Below are 18,888 nucleotides of genomic sequence, written 5' to 3'. Positions count from 1 at the left end.
TAGATAGATAGATAGATAGATAGATAGATAGATAGATAGATAGATAGATAGATATGGATGGATAGATAGATAGATGATAGATAGATAGATAGATAGATAGATAGATAGATAGATAGATAGATAGATAGATAGATAGGTAGGTAGGTAGGTAGGTAGGTAGGTAGGTAGGTAGGTAGGTAGGTAGATAGATAGATAGATAGATAGATAGATAGATAGATAGATAGATAGATAGATAGATAGATAGATAGATAATAGATGATAGATAGATAGATGATAGATAGATAGATAGATAGATAGATAGATAGATAGATAGATAGATAGATAGATAGATAGATAGATAGATAGATAGATAGATAGATATTTTGGTTTTGGTTATTTTGGTTATTAAATTTAAGATTTTTGAAAAATATTAGAAAATAAGAATATTGTATTATTAATCTGTTGATGTAGATGGTGAGAATCTATATATAAGATGTGTATCCTGAATACTTGACTTTGAGAGGAAGTGTGATAAAGGAATTGGGGTCAATTAAAAATCTGGAAATGATGAATATTAAATGTTAAATTTAAAGATTAAGGGAAAATTAAAATTGGGAAAAATTTACTAGGTCATTGATGGTCTAAAAGATTGAATGTTAAAACAATTGAGATTGAATACAAGATACTGCTATGAGTTGAGATAAAGAAAAATTTGGTTAAGTAAAATTTAGAAGTATAAACACTAACAATTAAATTGGAATATTGGAATATTGATTTGTGGAATAAATACTAATAGTTTTAAAAAGAGGAAATACTAAACATGGAAATAAAAGAAATTTTGGTTTTTTTAATTTAAGATCTTAAGATATTTGAGAATTATTAGAAAATAAGAATATTAGCTTGCATTATTAATTTGTTGATGCAGATGGTGGAAACCTATATAGATAAGATGTGTATCCTGAACACTAGGCTTTGGGAGGAATTGTGATAGGAGTTGGGGTCATTTAAAATTTGGAAATGATAAATATTAAACATTAAATTTAAATATTAATGGAAAATTAAAATTGAGAAAAATTTATTAGGTCATTGATTCTCTAAAAGATTGAATGTTAAGACAATTAAGACATATATAAACTAAAAACTATGGATAAATGTTAGAAAGTTACTTTCTGTTTGATTGATAGAATAAGAATTGTGTTGTTTTGAATAAGAGACAGTATATATTAAGGGGAAATGAGAGGGAACAGTTATTGTAATACTCTGAGATCTGTACTAATGATATCTAAATGTAATGGAATTATTGTACTCAGCCGCCACGTTGCTTTTCAAATATGTAGATGTAATAATAGAAAATCATTTTTTTAAAAAAAAAGATATACCCATACATCCAGTGGTGGGATTCAGCCAGTTCACACCACTTTGGCAGAACCGGTAGCTAATTTTTTGTTGCCCAGGCCCAGAATGGACTTCTGGAAGCAGCAACCACACAGAGAACTGGTTGTTCACATATTTGAATCCCACCACTGCATACATCTATATTTCCATTGAACAGCATGTTAAATATGGTTGGCAGGCATTCTACAAGCTAAGTGTAATTTTCAAGGACAACCTCCCCCAATGCCTGAAGAGAAATGTTTTCAATCAGTGTGTGCTACCTGCTCTATCATATGCTGGTGAAACATGGACACTAACCTCACAATCAGTACAAAAGTTACGAGTGGCACAAAGAGCCATGGAAAGATACATGCTTGGCATTACAAAACAAAACAGAGCTTCACATGAATTAGAGAACAAATGAAAGTATACAATATAATCAAGAGAGTAAAAGAATTGGAATGGGAATGGGCTGGTCACATAGCAAGAAGAACTGGACCAAGGGAATTCACAGAATGAATTCCACTTGACAAAAAGCATCCATGAAAGAGACCTAATAAAAGATGGATTGATGACATTGGCAAGTACTGCAGGTCAGTTGGCAAAAGAAAGGTCAGGACAGAACTTTTGGAAAAGTTCTAAGATCAGAAGCAAGTTTATTGCATAAACAATAAAGAACTAGGTGTAATAAATAAATTTTTCCTTCGGGAAAGGGCGGTATATAAATCGAATAAAATAAATAAATAACTAAATAAATAGAAACTTAACTCCTTGACTGAAACAGAGATTTCAAACTATTTGATTGAAACGGAGATTTTTAGAGTGCTGAATCTGCATAAATTCAGAGGAAAGGTATAAAAGTCAACAATAATAGTGAAAACTCATATCAATTGGATTCAAATCTTTTTATTATTATTTAAATATCATAGTGCTTATATTATCATTTGGTATTTTCTGGAATATAATTGTATTAACAGAAACTTTCATGGGGACAGTTAGAAAACTATAACTGATTCATTTCACAATGGTTTCTCAATGGTTTTTCCTAAAATTAACTTCTTTTCTGTGGGTGTTTTGAGGGAATAGCTTCAGTTTGATAGAATTCCCCATGAAAATATTTTTTTTCTTAAATAAAGAGTTAAAAGGAAATCCAAATCCCTGTGCAAAAATCATTAAAAACTTTTTATAATTTTACATATCAATAGACATATTCAAATAAAAAAGTGTTTAAACATGTCTTCGTATCAGTTGCCCCTTGTTGTTTAAATCAGGCCTCAAAACAATAATGTAACACTTGGGGAAAAAGATGCATCCAAGAAGCCCAGCACTAGAGGACAAAATGGAGAATATCTCCACCGCCACCATGGCTTTTCCTCTGGTGCTCAGGTAGGTTGGAACAAAGGAGACCCAGACACTGCAGAAAGCCAACATGCTGAAGGTGATGAACTTGGCTTCATTAAAACTGTCAGGAAGTTTACGAGCCTGGAATGCCACAATGAAGCTGGCAAGCGAAAGGAGAGCCATATAGCTCAGGACACAATAAAACATAACAACTGACCCTTCATTGCATTGTAGAATCATTTCTTCAGTTGTTGAGTGCATGTCTAACTCTGGAAATGGGGGAGAGGTAGACAACCACACAATACAGATGCTTGCTTGGAGTAGAGAGCAGAGCAGGACAATAGAAACAGCCAATCTTTTCCCTACCCATGTCCTCATCTGAGATCCTGGTTGGGTGGCCTTGAAGGCAAGAGAAACAAGGATGGTTTTGGCCAACACACAAGAAATGGACACTGAGAAGATAAGACCAAATGCAGATTGTCTGAGGAGACAGGTGACTCTCCCAGGTTGTCCAATAAAGAGAAAAGAGCAGAGAAAGCAGAACAGAAGGGAGATGAGGAGAGTGTAGGTGAGATCCCGGTTGTTGGCTTTGACGATAGGACTGTCTTTGTGCTTAATAAAAGTTCCCAGCACCCATCCTGTAATGAGGGAAAACACAGCAGCAAGACAAGCTAAGTTATACCCTAAAGGTTCTTCATAAGACAGAAAGTTTATCCTTTTTAGGAGGCATCCATTTCTTTCTTGGTTTGCATACATATCTTCTGGACATTGCAAGCAAGCTACCATATCTGAAATTTAAAAAAAAAAACAAAAAAAAAACCACCACACCATGTTTTAATGAATAAATGTGGAGTAACAACAGTGGATAAACTGATTCCTAAATGTTCTTCCTAAGGCAAGAAGATTTTTTTTCATGATACATTCGTCTTTGTCATGATTTGCATATTGATTTTCAGAGCATTGAAAGTAAGAATGTGTCTATAGAGATTCTCAGTCATCGAGATCATGGTTGTCCCAAAAGTGCTTTTTCAAGAGTTCAAGACAGTCAGAAATGAAGAGATGAGAAGCAAAACATCTTCAAGGAAACACAAAGTCTGGTTGCCTCTTGAAAAAGCACCTTAGGGACAAGTAAGAACATTTAAGAAGAAAAGAATAGCCTTTTGTCAATACAGGTTCATGAGACAGAGAATTAATTCCATGCTCAGAATAATATAATTTTCAATGAATTTGTTTTCTTCATTTCCCCATTCCACTTCCAAATAAATGTAGAACCTAAACAAAAAACAGATTAGCTGAAAATATTCAACACAACATGGACTGTAAGATATAGAATTCTTTATATAGAATTCTTTATTGGCCAGGTGTGATTGGACACAAACAAGGAATTTGTCTCCTGTGTAGAAGCTCTCAGTGTGCATACAAGCAACAAGTGATCAATCATGATCCTAATCATAAAATACAATCATCATAAATGATAAGATACAACACAAAGTGATAGTCTTAAGATGCCAAAGGAATAGGTAATAGGAAAGATGGGAAGGATAATAGTAATACAGACCTACTGCATGGTTAGATATTCTAAGGAATAAGACTTTATTGTGGGAATTAGTTGCTTAGCAGAGTGATGGCATGGGGAACAATGTGTGTCTGGTTGTTTGGTATGCCTGTATGCCTGAACAGTGTACTCGATTTCTATGGAAGTCTGTCTGAAATTTCAATTTCATCTGTATAACAAGAAAATCAGAGGCGTTTGTTAACGTACCCATTTCTTTAGAGATTTTTCCTTTGGGACATGGAACACAATCATAGCAGCAGAATTTTTTCCCTTCATTCTTCCTTTTCTGATACCCAGGGTGACAATAGTCATTGCACAGAGAAATAGGAAGGACCTAATTATCAATATTAAATGTTGGAAGATGAAGATGTATTTGTTTTGAAGACAAAATAGTTATTACGCTGAAAATAAAATGTTCTACTATATTAAAAGAAATATCCTAACAAATCGTTGTAGAAAAGAATAAAAAAAATCTATTTATTTGAAAATATAGTTAGGACCATTTCAACTGGAACTTTAATTTGAATTTGTGAGCATATCTGATCTGGCTTTCCATGTTTTTCAATTAGATTCATATCAGGATCTCAATATGCAATATTTCATTAGTTCAATTTATTAAATGAGAATTCCCTTTAAATCACAACTCTGATGAAGCTTCACTCAAACAAGGAAATAGAGTTGTTTAAATGCATGTCTTTTCTTTCACATTTTTTCTTTCAGTTTTTCATGGAGATGTAATAAATATTATGCAAAATATACCTGTCTTAGCTTTTTACAGTAAAAGTTGAAAGAATGTCATTCTTGATTTTCACATATTGCCTGGAAGCTAATATCTCAACCTAATGAACCCATCTTAGGATAGTCATATAAAGTCTCCTTGCAACCATACCTGGTTAAATGATCTGTGCCAAACTATCATCTCCTCATTTATGTCTAATTCCTTCCCTTTAAGAGCATCAGGGTTCACTGTTCCAACCTTTACTCTCTGGTAAGTGGAATTGGGAAAGACAGCTATATTTATGATGTCAAATCCACCCTCCATCTTCTTTTGATCATAAAAAGTCAAGGCCTCTCCAAGAGAATTATTAAATTTCCAGCTTTTAAGAAATTGGTGGAGCTAGATTATTGGGAATAAGGAAATAAAGAATAGAAAGGTGTGAGTAATTTAATCATAGTTGTGCTATGCTTGTAAGGGAGAAACTCTGAGAACACGGAAAATCTATTTGTCCAACCTTGAAAAACTGTGTACACGTAAGAAGGATTCAATCTTTCCGTTGGAGGAATAGTCAAATGAAAGGTAAAATTGATTCTAGCCTAGCATGCTCTCTTGATCCCAGTTCCAGGAAGAGGCATATAAAAAACTAGGAAAAAAAAACAATTTTCATACTTGTCCCACCTTCCCCACCTATTTTTCATTTCATGTTATTCTCATAGATATAAGGTTGCTAAGAATAGAATAGAATAGAATAGAATAGAATAGAATAGAATAGAATAGAATAGAATAGAATAGAATAGAATAGAATAGAATAGAATAGAATAGAATAGAATAGAATAGAATAGAATAGAATAGAATAGGAAGGGGCCTTGGAGGTCTTCTAGTCCAGCCCCCTGCTCAAGCAGGAAAACCTATACCATTTCAAACAAGTGACTGTGCAGAATTAAAGGACAGCTAATTAGGCTAAGGAGCATTCATCTAATATCTTCATTAATAGGTGAAATTCCTGAATAGCTATAAGGCTTTGAAAACCAGGACCTGGATCTTAGTTCAGGGGTCCACAGCCCCGGGGCCTTGGACCAGTACTGGTCTGCAACCTGTTGGGAACCAAACCACACAAGTGATGGGCGAGTGCACAAAGCTTCACCTGCACTTGCGTAGGATCTGAGTTGCATACATGAAACCACCACCCCTGCTGCCACTGCCACCCCTGCCACCACTATCAATCCATGGAGCCAGAACTGTTGGAGACCACTTTCTGGATCCATGCTTTAATCCTTGCATCCTGAAGATGTCCAGGGAATAAAATGGAAAATATGTTACTATGAACTTAAACCAAGAATGACATAGAAAAATTCAACCTGAGTTCAGTTTTTTTATTTGCTTACACACAATAGACAGAATCTTTCCACAACAAACCCTTACTACTTTCATCCTAATGGATATTCCCTGAAAAATTCAAGGGTATTCTCTAACTCTCTTCTGTCTTTTCTCAGTCTCTAGGCTATGTTGCTTTATCTCCCCCCCCCCCAACTTTCTCCAGGGGAATTTGCCTGTTCACTAAGCTGCCTCATGATTCTCCCAGCTTTCTGCAAATGTTTTAGGGGAATTTTCCTCTTCACTGCAGTGAGTCACACTAGCTCCCCTTCCACAGGCAACATCTTTCAGAATTACAGCCATGAAAATAAAGATACACAAATAAATATTATCAATGGACAATATTTCAATATTTGCTTCTTCCCTGCTTGAATCATGCACACTAACTTTGTGCTTTAGGACAAAGCACTCGTAATGCACAAATCACCTGCCACGGTTGTGAATTTTCATATTCTGATAATTTATGTCTCAAAAAATGCCTGTGGTTAGATCGAAGTAAGAAGAGAGCATGTAAAGCTTGAGCCAATACATAGACTGCATTATAGATACTATAGCTGTGCCCAGACAGCTGCAATTCAAAAAGAGCTCCAGGAATATCCTTCATCCTCTCCTTTCCAGTACATGTATCACTGTCCAGAGAGGTCACGATATGAGCTGGCAATGAGCAATCAAATACTTGCTCCCAGAAAAGTGGAAAAAATCTGTCTTCTTGAATCCAAGGAGGTTTTATGGACTTCTGGAATTCCTTGAACCCTGGAATGTCTTTGGAGTGAATTGTGAAAAAAATGGCACCGTCCAAAACCTGCCGATCCCATCTTGTTTGCATGCCTGTTAATAAATAAACAATCTGGGCAGTCATGATCCACACCTTTCCCAAGGAACTCTTCCCATCTCTAGGATCAAATGTGAATATAGTATTAATGATCCATGCAATTGTCAAAGATTCTCCACAGACAATAAAGGTATTGATCTTCTCATCAGTTATGTGGTTATAAATATTTTCCCCTATAAAGACCATTTCAGATAAATTGTCCCAGTGGGTCAAATATGGAATTCTTTGTGTACAAGCAGAACAGATTCCATGCTGGGAAAAGAGAGAGTCCATGATCTGCAGAAAATATTCTCCATGCCTATTATCAATAGCAAAGAGCCCAACCCATCTCCACCCAAAATGTTGAAGCAATCGGATAATCCCAATGTATTGTGAGGCCTCATTTGGAACCATGGAGTAATAGAAGGGAATCTCGGCACTATGAATATCCTTTGGAGCAAATGAACCGTATGTGAGCTAAAAGAAAACAAACACATATTATAGTAATATGTCATCATCTTTATTATCGCCAACAACAACAATAACAACAACTACTTCTCTTTTCCTATTTGGGAAACTAATATTTCTTGACAAATTTGGTCAGATTGTGAGATATGTGGGCATTGTTCAGAGTATAATCATTTTTCTCATCGCCCTCATTTGGAAAAAATAAAGGAGGGGAGGATTTTCATGCCTCTGTTCTCAAAATTCCTACCTGTGGAATCTTGCAAAACTGTATAAGGTCTGCAATATAGGAGGAAGTTTCAGAGCTGAGTCCCCCAATGATAGAAATGAGATTTTTCCTGGTGTCACACTTGTAGTTGGGAACAAATTTCTGTGACCTGAACAAGAGGTCTAGGGTGGTCCAATAGGTCATCATTGCATTGTAGTAGCTGTCATGAATATGGAAGCCAAGAGTGACATTGGACAAAATTTCTGGATTCTCATTGATCTCCTTCACCGCAAAGACCAAGGAAAGGACATGCTGGTAGAATTTTGTTAACACACTGAAAACAGGACAAGTTATATGTCTCATTAAATATTTCTAATTCTAGACATTTTCCTGCAGCTTCACAGTGGTGTTTCACTCAATAGCCAAGCACAACTGAAGAACAGCCATTTCAACTCTATTGCCAACTCAGGCTGCATTGAACTAATTCTTGTGATTTCATTGTAGCAGAATGAATCAATGGGTAGCCAATTTCTCCTACACATTAAGATCTCCTATACATTAAGACAATGAGCCAAGGTGTCACAGTGGCTACAATGCAATATATTAGGCTAAATTTGTCAACTCCCAAACAATTTGATCCTGACCAGCTCAAGGTTCACTCAGCCTTTCATCCTTCCAAGGTTAGTAAAATGAGGATCCAGATTGTTGAGGGCAATATACTGACTCTGTAAACCACTTACAGAGGGTTGTAAAGCACTGTGAAACAGTGTATAAGTCTAAGTGCTATTGCTATTGTTATCTCCAAATGAGAAATAGGATGGCATCTGGTCACATTCCACTGAAAATATTGAACTTGAGGTTTAAACAGACATGAGAAAATATATTGTTTTAGGCAAGTTCCAAACGTTTCTTAATAAATGAAACAATCTAGAAATGCCACAAAGATAAAAAATAAGAACTGCTTACTCTGGATTGCCAAAATACTCCTGAGAGGGATGCTGCTGAAATGAAACTTCATTAAATTGGTAGTTAGCCATAGAGACCATCCCACCAATGACAAGGTCCCCTTCCTGGTACCATTCATTTGGAACAGGTATGGGTTCACCTAGATTGCAAGGCAAAGACTTCACTCTGAAGAGTGGAAAAAGGAGAAAAAAGAACATTTGGGCAGCAAATGCTGTCTTAGATGTTCCACCAGGAGCAGCTTTCCACATTAGTCTGCATTCACCAGCCTCAAAATTTCCATTTTAGAGCAAGGCTGAAGACTACTAACTTTTAACCCTGATTCTTCTTGCGAATAGTGATAATATTGAAAAAGGTCTGAATGACAATGTAGAGTTCCACCAGCAGAACTTAATTTGTGGCAGTTGAAATCATAGGACTTGCATGTTCTGGTCTTCAATTCCCCAGTATCAATGGAGCAGTCCTTCTTAATATTTTTTTTCTTTCTTTTCTATAATGTCTTCTTGAATTGTTTACAGTTTTGATGAAAGGAGAAAATTATTATCATTGGAATAATTTCAGTGGGAAGATAATTATCACTTCAGCATTTTGTCTTCCATTATTGTGTATATATAAATATATACTGTACATACTGTATATACACCAATACACACACACACACACACACACACACACACACACACACACACACAGAGAGAGAGAGAGAGAGAGAGAGAGAGAGAGAGAGAGAGAGAGAGAGAGAGAGAGAGAGAGAGAGAGAGAGAGAGAGAGAGAGAGAGAGAGAGAGAGAGAGAGAGAGAGAGAGAGACTGGACACTGTGGGGGAGTGGGTGGGGGGTGTTTTGTTTATATATATGTTAAATTTGGATTGCTAACAAAAAAATAAAGAGAGACTGGTATAGCTATATATATATTTACACAAATATATAAATTTACACAAATATGAGCTGCCACTGCTGTGGATACTGCCTGTAGATGGCCTTGGGCTAGGCTGAAACAGGAAATAAGATTTGTCCCGTGTCTGGGACTAAGCAAGTGTATTCTGAATGCTTAACAAACATTTAACATTTTATCTATATCTATATCTATATCTATATCTATAAAGGTAAAGGTAAAGGTTCCCCCGCACATGCATGCTAGTCGTTTACAACTCTAGGGGCCGGTGCTCATCTCCGTTTCAAAGCCGAAGAGCCAGCGCTTGTCTGAGGACGTCTCCGTGGTCATGTGGCCGGCATGACTAGACGCCAAAGGCACACGGAACGCTGTTACCTTCCCACCGTAGTGGTCCCTATTTTTCTACTTGCATTTTTACGTGCTTTCGAACTGCTAGGTTGGCGGAAGCTGGGATGAGTAACAGGCGCTCACTCTGCTACGCGGCACTCGGGATTCGACCCGCCAAACTGCCGACCTTCTGTTCGACAAGCTCAGCGTCCTAACCCACTGAGCCACCACGTATCTATATCTATATCTATATCTATATCTATATCTATATCTATATCTATATCTATATCTATATCTATATCTATATCTATATCTATATCTATATCTATATCTATATCTATATCTATATCTATATCTATATCTATATCTATATCTATATCTATATCTATCTATCGATGTATCTATCTATCTATATGGTGTGTGTGTGTGTGGCTGCATTTAGTATTTCCTACTTTATTCTCCCTTTGTGATGTAATAATTGGAAAACTTCAGAGACAAAATTCAATTCACCTCAAAGCTACACTTTGAATAATAAAACTGGTTATTTTCCACTTTTCAATCAAATGAAGGATTATTACTTCCCAGGATACTTTGGGAATAGAACATTGCTCCATGTGTAACTTGTAGGCCTTGTTATATTGTCATACAAATAACACAATAGATCGATTAGGTTGTTGTGATTCCTCGCTAGCCAGTGGATACGGCAGCTGAGTCTGAGGACTCAAATGAGGAGGAGGGCCTGGAGGAACAGTGGAGTCTGAGGAAGGTTATGAGGAGCACCAAGACTCACAGTCTGAGAAGGAGCCTGGCCCCTCTACTCACACTCAGCAGAGACACAGAGTTTTGGGAGACTGAGTTGGGTGCCGATGAGGAACAGCTGGGTCCAATCCCAGATGTGCTGATGTGCAGAGAGGAGAAGCAAGCAAGACAGAGGAAGGCATTGGGGTGGCTCCATAGGCAAAATAAAAGTCACCAAGAAGCCACACCCTGGCTGGACTATAAAAGTGGAAGATGTGGGAGGTGCTGGTTGCCAAAGGAAACCATTCACGCTGCGACTTTGTGTTTTGCTGATTATGTTATTTGCCTCTGAAGTGTTGGACATTGAGTCAGGTGTGTAAAAATAAAAAGGAAGGGGGTGGTTTTTCGAGCGGGTCCTTCCTGGTTCCATGAAGAAGATTTTTTTCCTCGTGAGTAAAACAGTTGAGCAAGTACGCACATAGGCTGGGACAGAACATAGGTTAATCTGCAGAACCTGATCCAAATCTATCTGAAGGGGATTTGTAATCAGGGCAAGGCAATTGTTTTTGGGAATCCCATCATATATCCATGGGAGAGCTGCTGAACATCCCTCCACATGAAGAGGACCTCTACTTCTCTGTCTTTACCGACCATAACTGACCTTGAAAAAAGGAGGAAAACCAGCATTACATCATTCAACCCATCCTCAATCCTCTGACCTGATCCAGAAGGACACCGTGATCAATTGGACTGAAAGCCACCAAGAAGTCAAGTAGGACAAGAATGGATGTACAACCCACATTCCACCTATGTCAGAGATCATTCAAAAACACAAACAGTACTGTTTCTCTCCATACCTTGGCCTCAATCCTGACTGAAAATGATCCAGGTAATCTGCTTCATCCAAGGCCTTTTGAACCACTGGTGCAAGCAATGCTCAAACCTTTTTCTCCTTTAATGAATAAATATTTTCCACCTAATACAGTCCATGACTGTATTTACAATTGTAACATCTATTGAGATCTCATTTTTACATGCATTCCCCTGTGATAAAAGTTTTAATATTCTCAAGTACTAATGTCATGGTTCCAACAGATGAAACTCTTCAAAAGAACTTCGAGACATTGTTTTCTTTAAACTTTTATTCAAGAAACAAAGTATCGGCACAACACAGTTAAAGCCAAAAACTGAATTCCCCTTCCCTGGGCACAAAGTAGCAAAGCACAGTTCCCTCCTCCAATTAACAGTCATAAATCACATTCCCCCATTAGCTTGAAGTGCAGGTTTTCTCCCCAGCATTCCAGCCCGCCAAATCTTTATCAACTCTGGGCGCAATAACCTTGGATTCTCATGGCGGAATTATTATTGTTATGACAAGCTGGACTCTCATCCACATTTCCCCTCCAAGCATCAACTAACTCTAAAGCAAAAGAGGAAAAAGGCCGCATTTCCATCTGTTGTCAAAGCAAGAACATCCCATGTTAGCAGCGTTGACAACTAAATTCACATACCTATCTGATTTTCCCCCTTTTTATGACCCTGTAATCCAGACATGTCAAACACAAGGCCCGGGGGCAAGATCCAGCCCGTGAAGTGGTTTCATGTGGCCCGTGAAGCCATCCTGGAAACAGTGAGGGAATGGCCCCCACTGCCTTGGCCCTGGCCCAGAGACCCTCCTTCTGCCAGAGACCCTCAGATCTGTCCCACTCCTGCCCAGGCCCCCATAGGCACCCTTGATGCGAACGATGTAGAGCTGGCCATGCCCATCCAGTAGGCCATACACACTTTAGCCATGCCCACCCAGTAGGCCACACCCACCCAGGCCACAACCAGCTGGCCCCCTGAGGGCAACCGCAATGCTGATGCGGCCCTCAGTGAAATTGAGTTTGACACCCCTGCTGTAATCCCTTCATTTGGGGTGGAGTCAGGACAACTGAATGGATATTCAGAATACTACAAAATATTCTCATAGGGTGAGAATGATTCCATCTCAGAGATAAAATGGAATCTGATCTTCTGTTTTTTAATAAGGGAGATTCCTTTTTTAAATATATATTCAATTTATTTTCCCATTTCTTCCACAAACAAGTCAACAAATATATCGCCATACATAAATACATACACGTAGGTTTAGGTGCTGCTTGTCCATTTCCCCTTTCACTGTATCCACCCTCCTCTCTCTTCCCTCTTATCTACTTTCTTTCTCCCTTTCTCCTTTCTTTCCTACTTCCCTCTTCTTCCTCTCCTCTCCTCTTTCCCTCACCACTCCCCTCACGTTCCTCCCCACTTCTCCTCCTCTTTCCCTCTAACCTTCATACATCCTTCCACCTCCTCTACTCTCTTCCCTGTCTCCTCTCCTTTCTTCCCTCCCATTCCTCTTCTGATACAATTCAGGGGTGATGTCCGAGCAGCTCCTCTCCTTGGATTTTCAATGTCTATGTTGTTGTTAGCTGCGAAGTCATGTCTGACCCATCGCGGCCCTATGGACAACGTTCCTCCAGGCCTTCCTGTCCTCTACCATCTTCTGGAGTCTATTTAAGCTCACGCCTACTGCTTCAGTGACTCCATCCGGCCACCTCATTCTCTGTCGTCCCCTTCTTCTATTGCCCTCAATCTTTCCCAGCATTAGGCTCTTCTCCAGTGAGTCCTTCCTTCTCATTAGGTGGCCAAAATATTTGAGTTTTTGCGAGTCCCTTGGACTGCAAGGCGATCAAACCGGTCAGTCCTAGAGGAGATCAACCCTGACTGCTCTTTAGAAGGCCAGATCCTGAAGCTGAAACTTAAATACTTTGGCCACCTAATGAAAAGGAAGGACTCACTGGAGAAGAACCTAATGCTGGGAAAGATTGAGGGCAATAGAAGAAGGGGATGACGGAGAATGAGGTGGCTGGATGTAGTCACTGAAGCGGTAGGTGTGAGCTTAAATGGACATCTTAAAGACACAACATCATAGTTTATATATTTTCAACCCAACTATGTAGGCTATCACCATATGCCTAACATTCTTCCCTTTGGGTAGAATAATATATAACTTCTTATAATCTTAGTCCAATCTTGATGTCCATATCATATCTATTCTCGACCAGGAAAGGTGTCTGTTAGAATAGAATGTATATTGCTTCTTTTCCGGATATTTTTCTCTCCAAACATCTAGTATATTTAATTTGTCCACCATATTATGAAAAGATTTTGGAAGTGTTCTCCTTAGGATCTTTTTTTGTCATATTATAATACAGTCCGGCCTTTACAATAGCATTGAAATCTCCCATCATGCATATGCTTTCGAATTCCAATTCTATTATTTTCTGGTGTATTTTTTTTATTAAAGAGTTTTACAAATACATTTTAAACATAAAACCCATCCCTCCCCCACCCCCTCCCAGTTCCCCTCCCTCCCCCTCCCCCCCGACTTCCCAGAGCATAATACAGGGTATTGACCCTAACAGTCTTAAACTATAATATGTTAACTAGCTATAATAACACTTTAAATCCTATTGCACTTTAGCTCTCCTTAAAAAAAATAACTAAATAATAACAAATCTTATAAACCTAATACTTATTCAAATGCTAAATGAAACTTTTTAGTCCCATATTTATTCTGAATATAATCAATCTATCTTCACCAGTCCAAGATATCTCTTTGTTGCGAATGATCCTTCAAATATGCTGAAATTTTTGCCATTTCTGCCAGGTTCGATACTTTTAAAGTCCATTCTTCTATAGTAGGCAAATCTTCCTGCTTCCAATATTGCGCTACCAAAAGTCTTGCTGCCGTTATTAAATTCAGCATCAATTTAGTTTCTATAACGGTACAGTCTATAGCAATACCCAGCAAAAATAATTGTGGAGAAAACTTTATCTTTTTCTTAAATATCTTCTGCATATTCCACCAAATTTAAATCCAAAAAACTTTAACTTTTTTACAAGTCCACCATATATGATAATACGTTGCATCATCACAACCACACCTCCAACATTTAGGCTGATAATTTGGATACATACATGCCAATTTCTTAGGATCTAAATGCCATCTATAAAACATCTTATAAAAATTCTCTTAAATTTTGTGCCTGTGTAAATTTTACACTTCTAACCCAGATTGTTTCTCGAGTATCCATCATTATTGATTCTTGAATATTCTGGGCCTATTTTATCATACAATCTTTAACAAGTTCCGTTTCTGAGTCTATTTCTATCAATGCATTATATATCCTTCTTATATGAGCAGGACTTTGATCTCTAATTTGTTTAACCAAATTTTCATCTACTATGGAAATACCAATTTTTTTTTATCCTGTTTCCATCTAGCTTGCAACTGCCCATACTGAAACCAAGTTTGCACTATATTTTCTTCTTTTAAAATATTAAATGGCTTTAATACCGTATAATATATATATATATATATATATATATATATATATATATATATATATATATATATATATATATATATATATATATATATATATATATATATATATATATATATATATATATATATATATATATATATATATATATATATATATATATATATATATATATATATATATATACATATATATATATATATATATATATATATATATATATATATATATATATATATATATATATATGTAGGTCTAGAGTCTCGGGTTTCTTCCCGCGTTCCTTTCATCTTCAGAAAGTTGTGGCGACGTTTCGACGAAATCCCATCCGTCATCATCAGGCCGGAGTATTCCTCCTGCTGCTTTCAGGAGCAATGTGTGGTCTGTCTGTTCCTTTCCTTCCAACTGCCGGTGGGGCTGTGTTCCGACTGGGTGGAGGCGTGGCTGCTTTCTGATTGGGTGGGGGTGTCTTCCGACTGGGTGGAGGCGTGGTTGTCTTCTGATTGAGTGGAGGCGTGGCTGTCTTCTGATTGGGTGGATGTGTGGTTGTCTTCCGATTGGTTGGAGGCGTGGCTGTCTTCTGATTGGGTGGGGTGTGTTCTGAATGGGTGGGGTTTTTTGTTGTGTCGTAATATCCTGAGTGTTGTGATTTGGTGTCTTGAGTAGTGGGCTGTGTAGTGGCCTCCAGAGCTTTGGCTTGGCTCCGAGTTCGAGGACCCGCCATGCATCTCTGGTATGGGTCAGTCAGGTTCGTGTGTGCGTTCTTCTGCTTGGGTGATAGAACTTTTGCTTGACTTGTTCTATCTTCTGTGTGGGAGAGTTTTTGTTCTGGGTGTGGATGAGTCTTGCTGGGGCTGGTGGCATTTGGGGTTGTTTGTTGGTTTTTTAAATCCTTGTTTGCTGAAATTCGTTTGTCTATCAATGCTGGTTTCCAAATGGCATGTAGGCGGGAGGTGTCGTCTCGCTTGTTCATACTGTCTGGGTGTTTTTCTATTTCAATGGCTTCTCTGATTATTCTGCTATTGAGATGTTCTATTTTGGCGATTGTTTTTGTACCTTCAAAATTGATGTTGTGTCCCGTAGTGTTTATGTGTTGTACTAGTGAAGATGTGCGATCTTTCTTCTGTACTGAGTTCTTATGTTCTTCTACACGTACCTCTATTCTTCTGTTAGTCTGTCCGATGTATGTTGCTGGACAGGAGGCGCATGGGATTTGGTATATGCCCTGGTTTTCCAGTTCTATTTTGTCTTTGGGATTTCTCAGGATGGTTGATATCTTTCTGTCAGTGTTAAATGCGGTTTTGATGTTATGTTTGCGTAGTACTTTACTGATTTTGTCGGTTGTTCCTTTTATGTAGGGCAAGATGGCTCGTCCGTTGTTCTGTTCTTCTTCTTGGATGTTTTTCTGTTTCGGAGTCTGCTGCTGAATTATATTGGTGATTTTGTTTTTTTGGAACTTGTTTGCTGTCAATATGTCTGTCAGGGTGTGTAGTTCTGTTTGTATATGTGTTTCATCTGCAAGGCGTCTGGTTCTTGTTATTAGTGTTTTGGCTACTGAATTTATTTGTGCTGGGTGATGATGTGATTGCGCATTGAGGTAACGGTTGGTGTGTGTTTTCTTTCGGTAGACTGTGTGTCCTAGGGTTCCGTTTTGTTTTTTGTATATAAGTACATCCAGGAAAGGTAACTGGTTGTTTGTTTCAATCTCCATGGTGAATTTTATTTTGGGATGTAGGCTATTCAGGTGTGTTAGGAAGTTTTCTAGCTCCTTTCTTCCGTGGGGCCAGATCACGAAGGTGTCATCCACATATCTGAGCCACAGTTTTGGTTTGTTTGTAGTCTTTTCTAGAGCGTTAGTTTCAAATTCTTCCATGAAAAGGTTGGCGATAACTGGTGATAGAGGGGATCCCATTGGTGCGCCTTCTATTTGTTTGTATCTCTGGCCTCTGTGTATGAAGTATGTGTTTGATAAGCAGTGTTCTGCTAGTTCTATAATATGGTTAGGTGGTTGGTATTTGCTTCTTATTGTTGATAGAGCTTCTTGGACTGGCACCTGGGTGAATAGTGATACCACATCGAAGCTGACTAGCAAGTCTTTTTGGTCTATCTGTAGATTTTTCACTAATTCTATAACCACACAACCACACATCCACCCAATCAGAAGACAGCCACGCCTCCACTCAATCAGAAGACAACCACGCCTCCACCCAGTCGGAAGACACCCCCACCCAATCAGAAAGCAGCCACGCCTCCACCCAGTCGGAACACAGCCCCACCGGCAGTTGGAAGGAAAGGAACAGACAGACCACACATTGCTCCTGAAAGCAGCAGGAGGAATACTCCGGCCTGATGATGAGGGATGGGATTTCGTCGAAACGTCGCCACAACTTTCTCAAGATGAAAGGAACGCGGGAAGAAACCCGAGACTCTAGACCTACACATACAGACACCCGCGAGAATCTACGAAAACATATATATATATATATATATATATATATATATATATATATATATATATATATATATATATATATATATATATATATATATATATATATATATATATATATATATATATATATAAGTATTTATCAAGGCTTTTTGAATGGACCTTGCTAATTAACTCTTTCATTCCTGTTTTGGCCCGGCTCAGGGCTTATCCACAGGAACTAGTCAACTTATGATAGCTCATTATTTGTGCAAATTATAGTTATATATATTATAACTAATTAAAAAAAAGATTTAAGTTATAACAATCTAAAATTTACTCATAAGCTAAATGGAATTTTTTAGTCCCATATTTATTCTGAATATAATCTATCCATCTTCTCCAAACCAAAATGTATCTTTCTTGTGAATGATCCTTCAAGTAAGCAGAAATCTTAGCCATTTCTGCTAAATTTAACACTTTAAGCGTCCATTCCTCTATAGTAGGTAGGCAATCCTTCTTCCAATATTGCCCTACCAATAACCTCACAGCCGTTATCAAATTCAAATTCAAATTCTCTATTGTGTCCAGTCTATGTCTCTGTTCTTGCCTTCTGGTATTAACCATCTAAAATTCATCCCTTTTTTAATTAAGCATTTTGTCAGAAATTGATACTCCTTTCTCCGGTCTCTCACTCTTCTTGGGATCTGTTTTAACATTACTATCTCTCTTCCTTTATATTTTATTTTAACATTGCTCAGCTTCTGTAGTATATCTACCCTTAATGCTTTTTTTTAGTAAATCTTATATACACCTCTCTGGGGAGAGTATTTCTCATTGCCTATCTAGTGTATATTCTAAATATTTCATCTATATCATCAATTATCTTTTCCTTGCTTTCCTCCAAAACTTCTGCTAATATTCCCGCCATTACATCTGCTAGGTTCTCTCCCTTTTCTTCTTCAACATTTTGGAATCTTAAATAATAATCAGCTCTATCCGTCTCTAAAGCAATGATCGTTTTCTAAGGGAGATTCCTGTTATCCAAAGTTTATCTATAATAAATCCATATAATACTTCCACAGTTTCCGTATGAAGTATATGACTATTGTATTTGGTGAATTGTGATTCAATCAGATATTAAAAGTGACTACTGAAAACTATTAAGAAAAATAAGAGATGGAGAGCATGTAAAACTGCAAAAACAAAGTGGAAAAACTAAAAAAAATTCCTAATATTTTATTTATTCCTGACAGTTAGAACAATTAACCAGTGGAACAACCTGCCTCCAGAGGTGGTGAATGCTCCAACACTGGAAATTGTTAAGAAGAGGCTGGACAACCA

The 18,888-nt window shown here is 37.6% G+C and overlaps 1 protein-coding gene across 1 annotated transcript; it reads right to left on the bottom strand.

The window, feature by feature from the left end:
- Nucleotides 1–2,580: 2,580 nt before the first annotated feature.
- LOC308676433 (vomeronasal type-2 receptor 26-like) lies at nucleotides 2,581–9,039 on the bottom strand (the record flags this gene model as incomplete). The annotated part of the gene is made up of 6 exons (XM_081342248.1): nucleotides 2,581–3,482; nucleotides 4,457–4,583; nucleotides 5,139–5,366; nucleotides 6,769–7,629; nucleotides 7,868–8,159; nucleotides 8,792–9,039. 6 exons carry the CDS (start codon nucleotides 9,037–9,039, stop codon nucleotides 2,581–2,583), a joined length of 2,658 nt encoding a protein of 885 aa, XP_081198374.1.
- Between the last annotated feature and the right edge of the window lie 9,849 nt (nucleotides 9,040–18,888).

Source organism: Vipera berus (genome assembly GCF_964194415.1).
Source record: "Vipera berus genome assembly, chromosome: W".
Classification (NCBI taxonomy): domain Eukaryota; kingdom Metazoa; phylum Chordata; class Lepidosauria; order Squamata; family Viperidae; genus Vipera; species Vipera berus.
The sequence above is the reverse complement of the archived record's forward strand: the minus strand, read 5'-3'. Positions and strand labels throughout refer to the sequence as shown.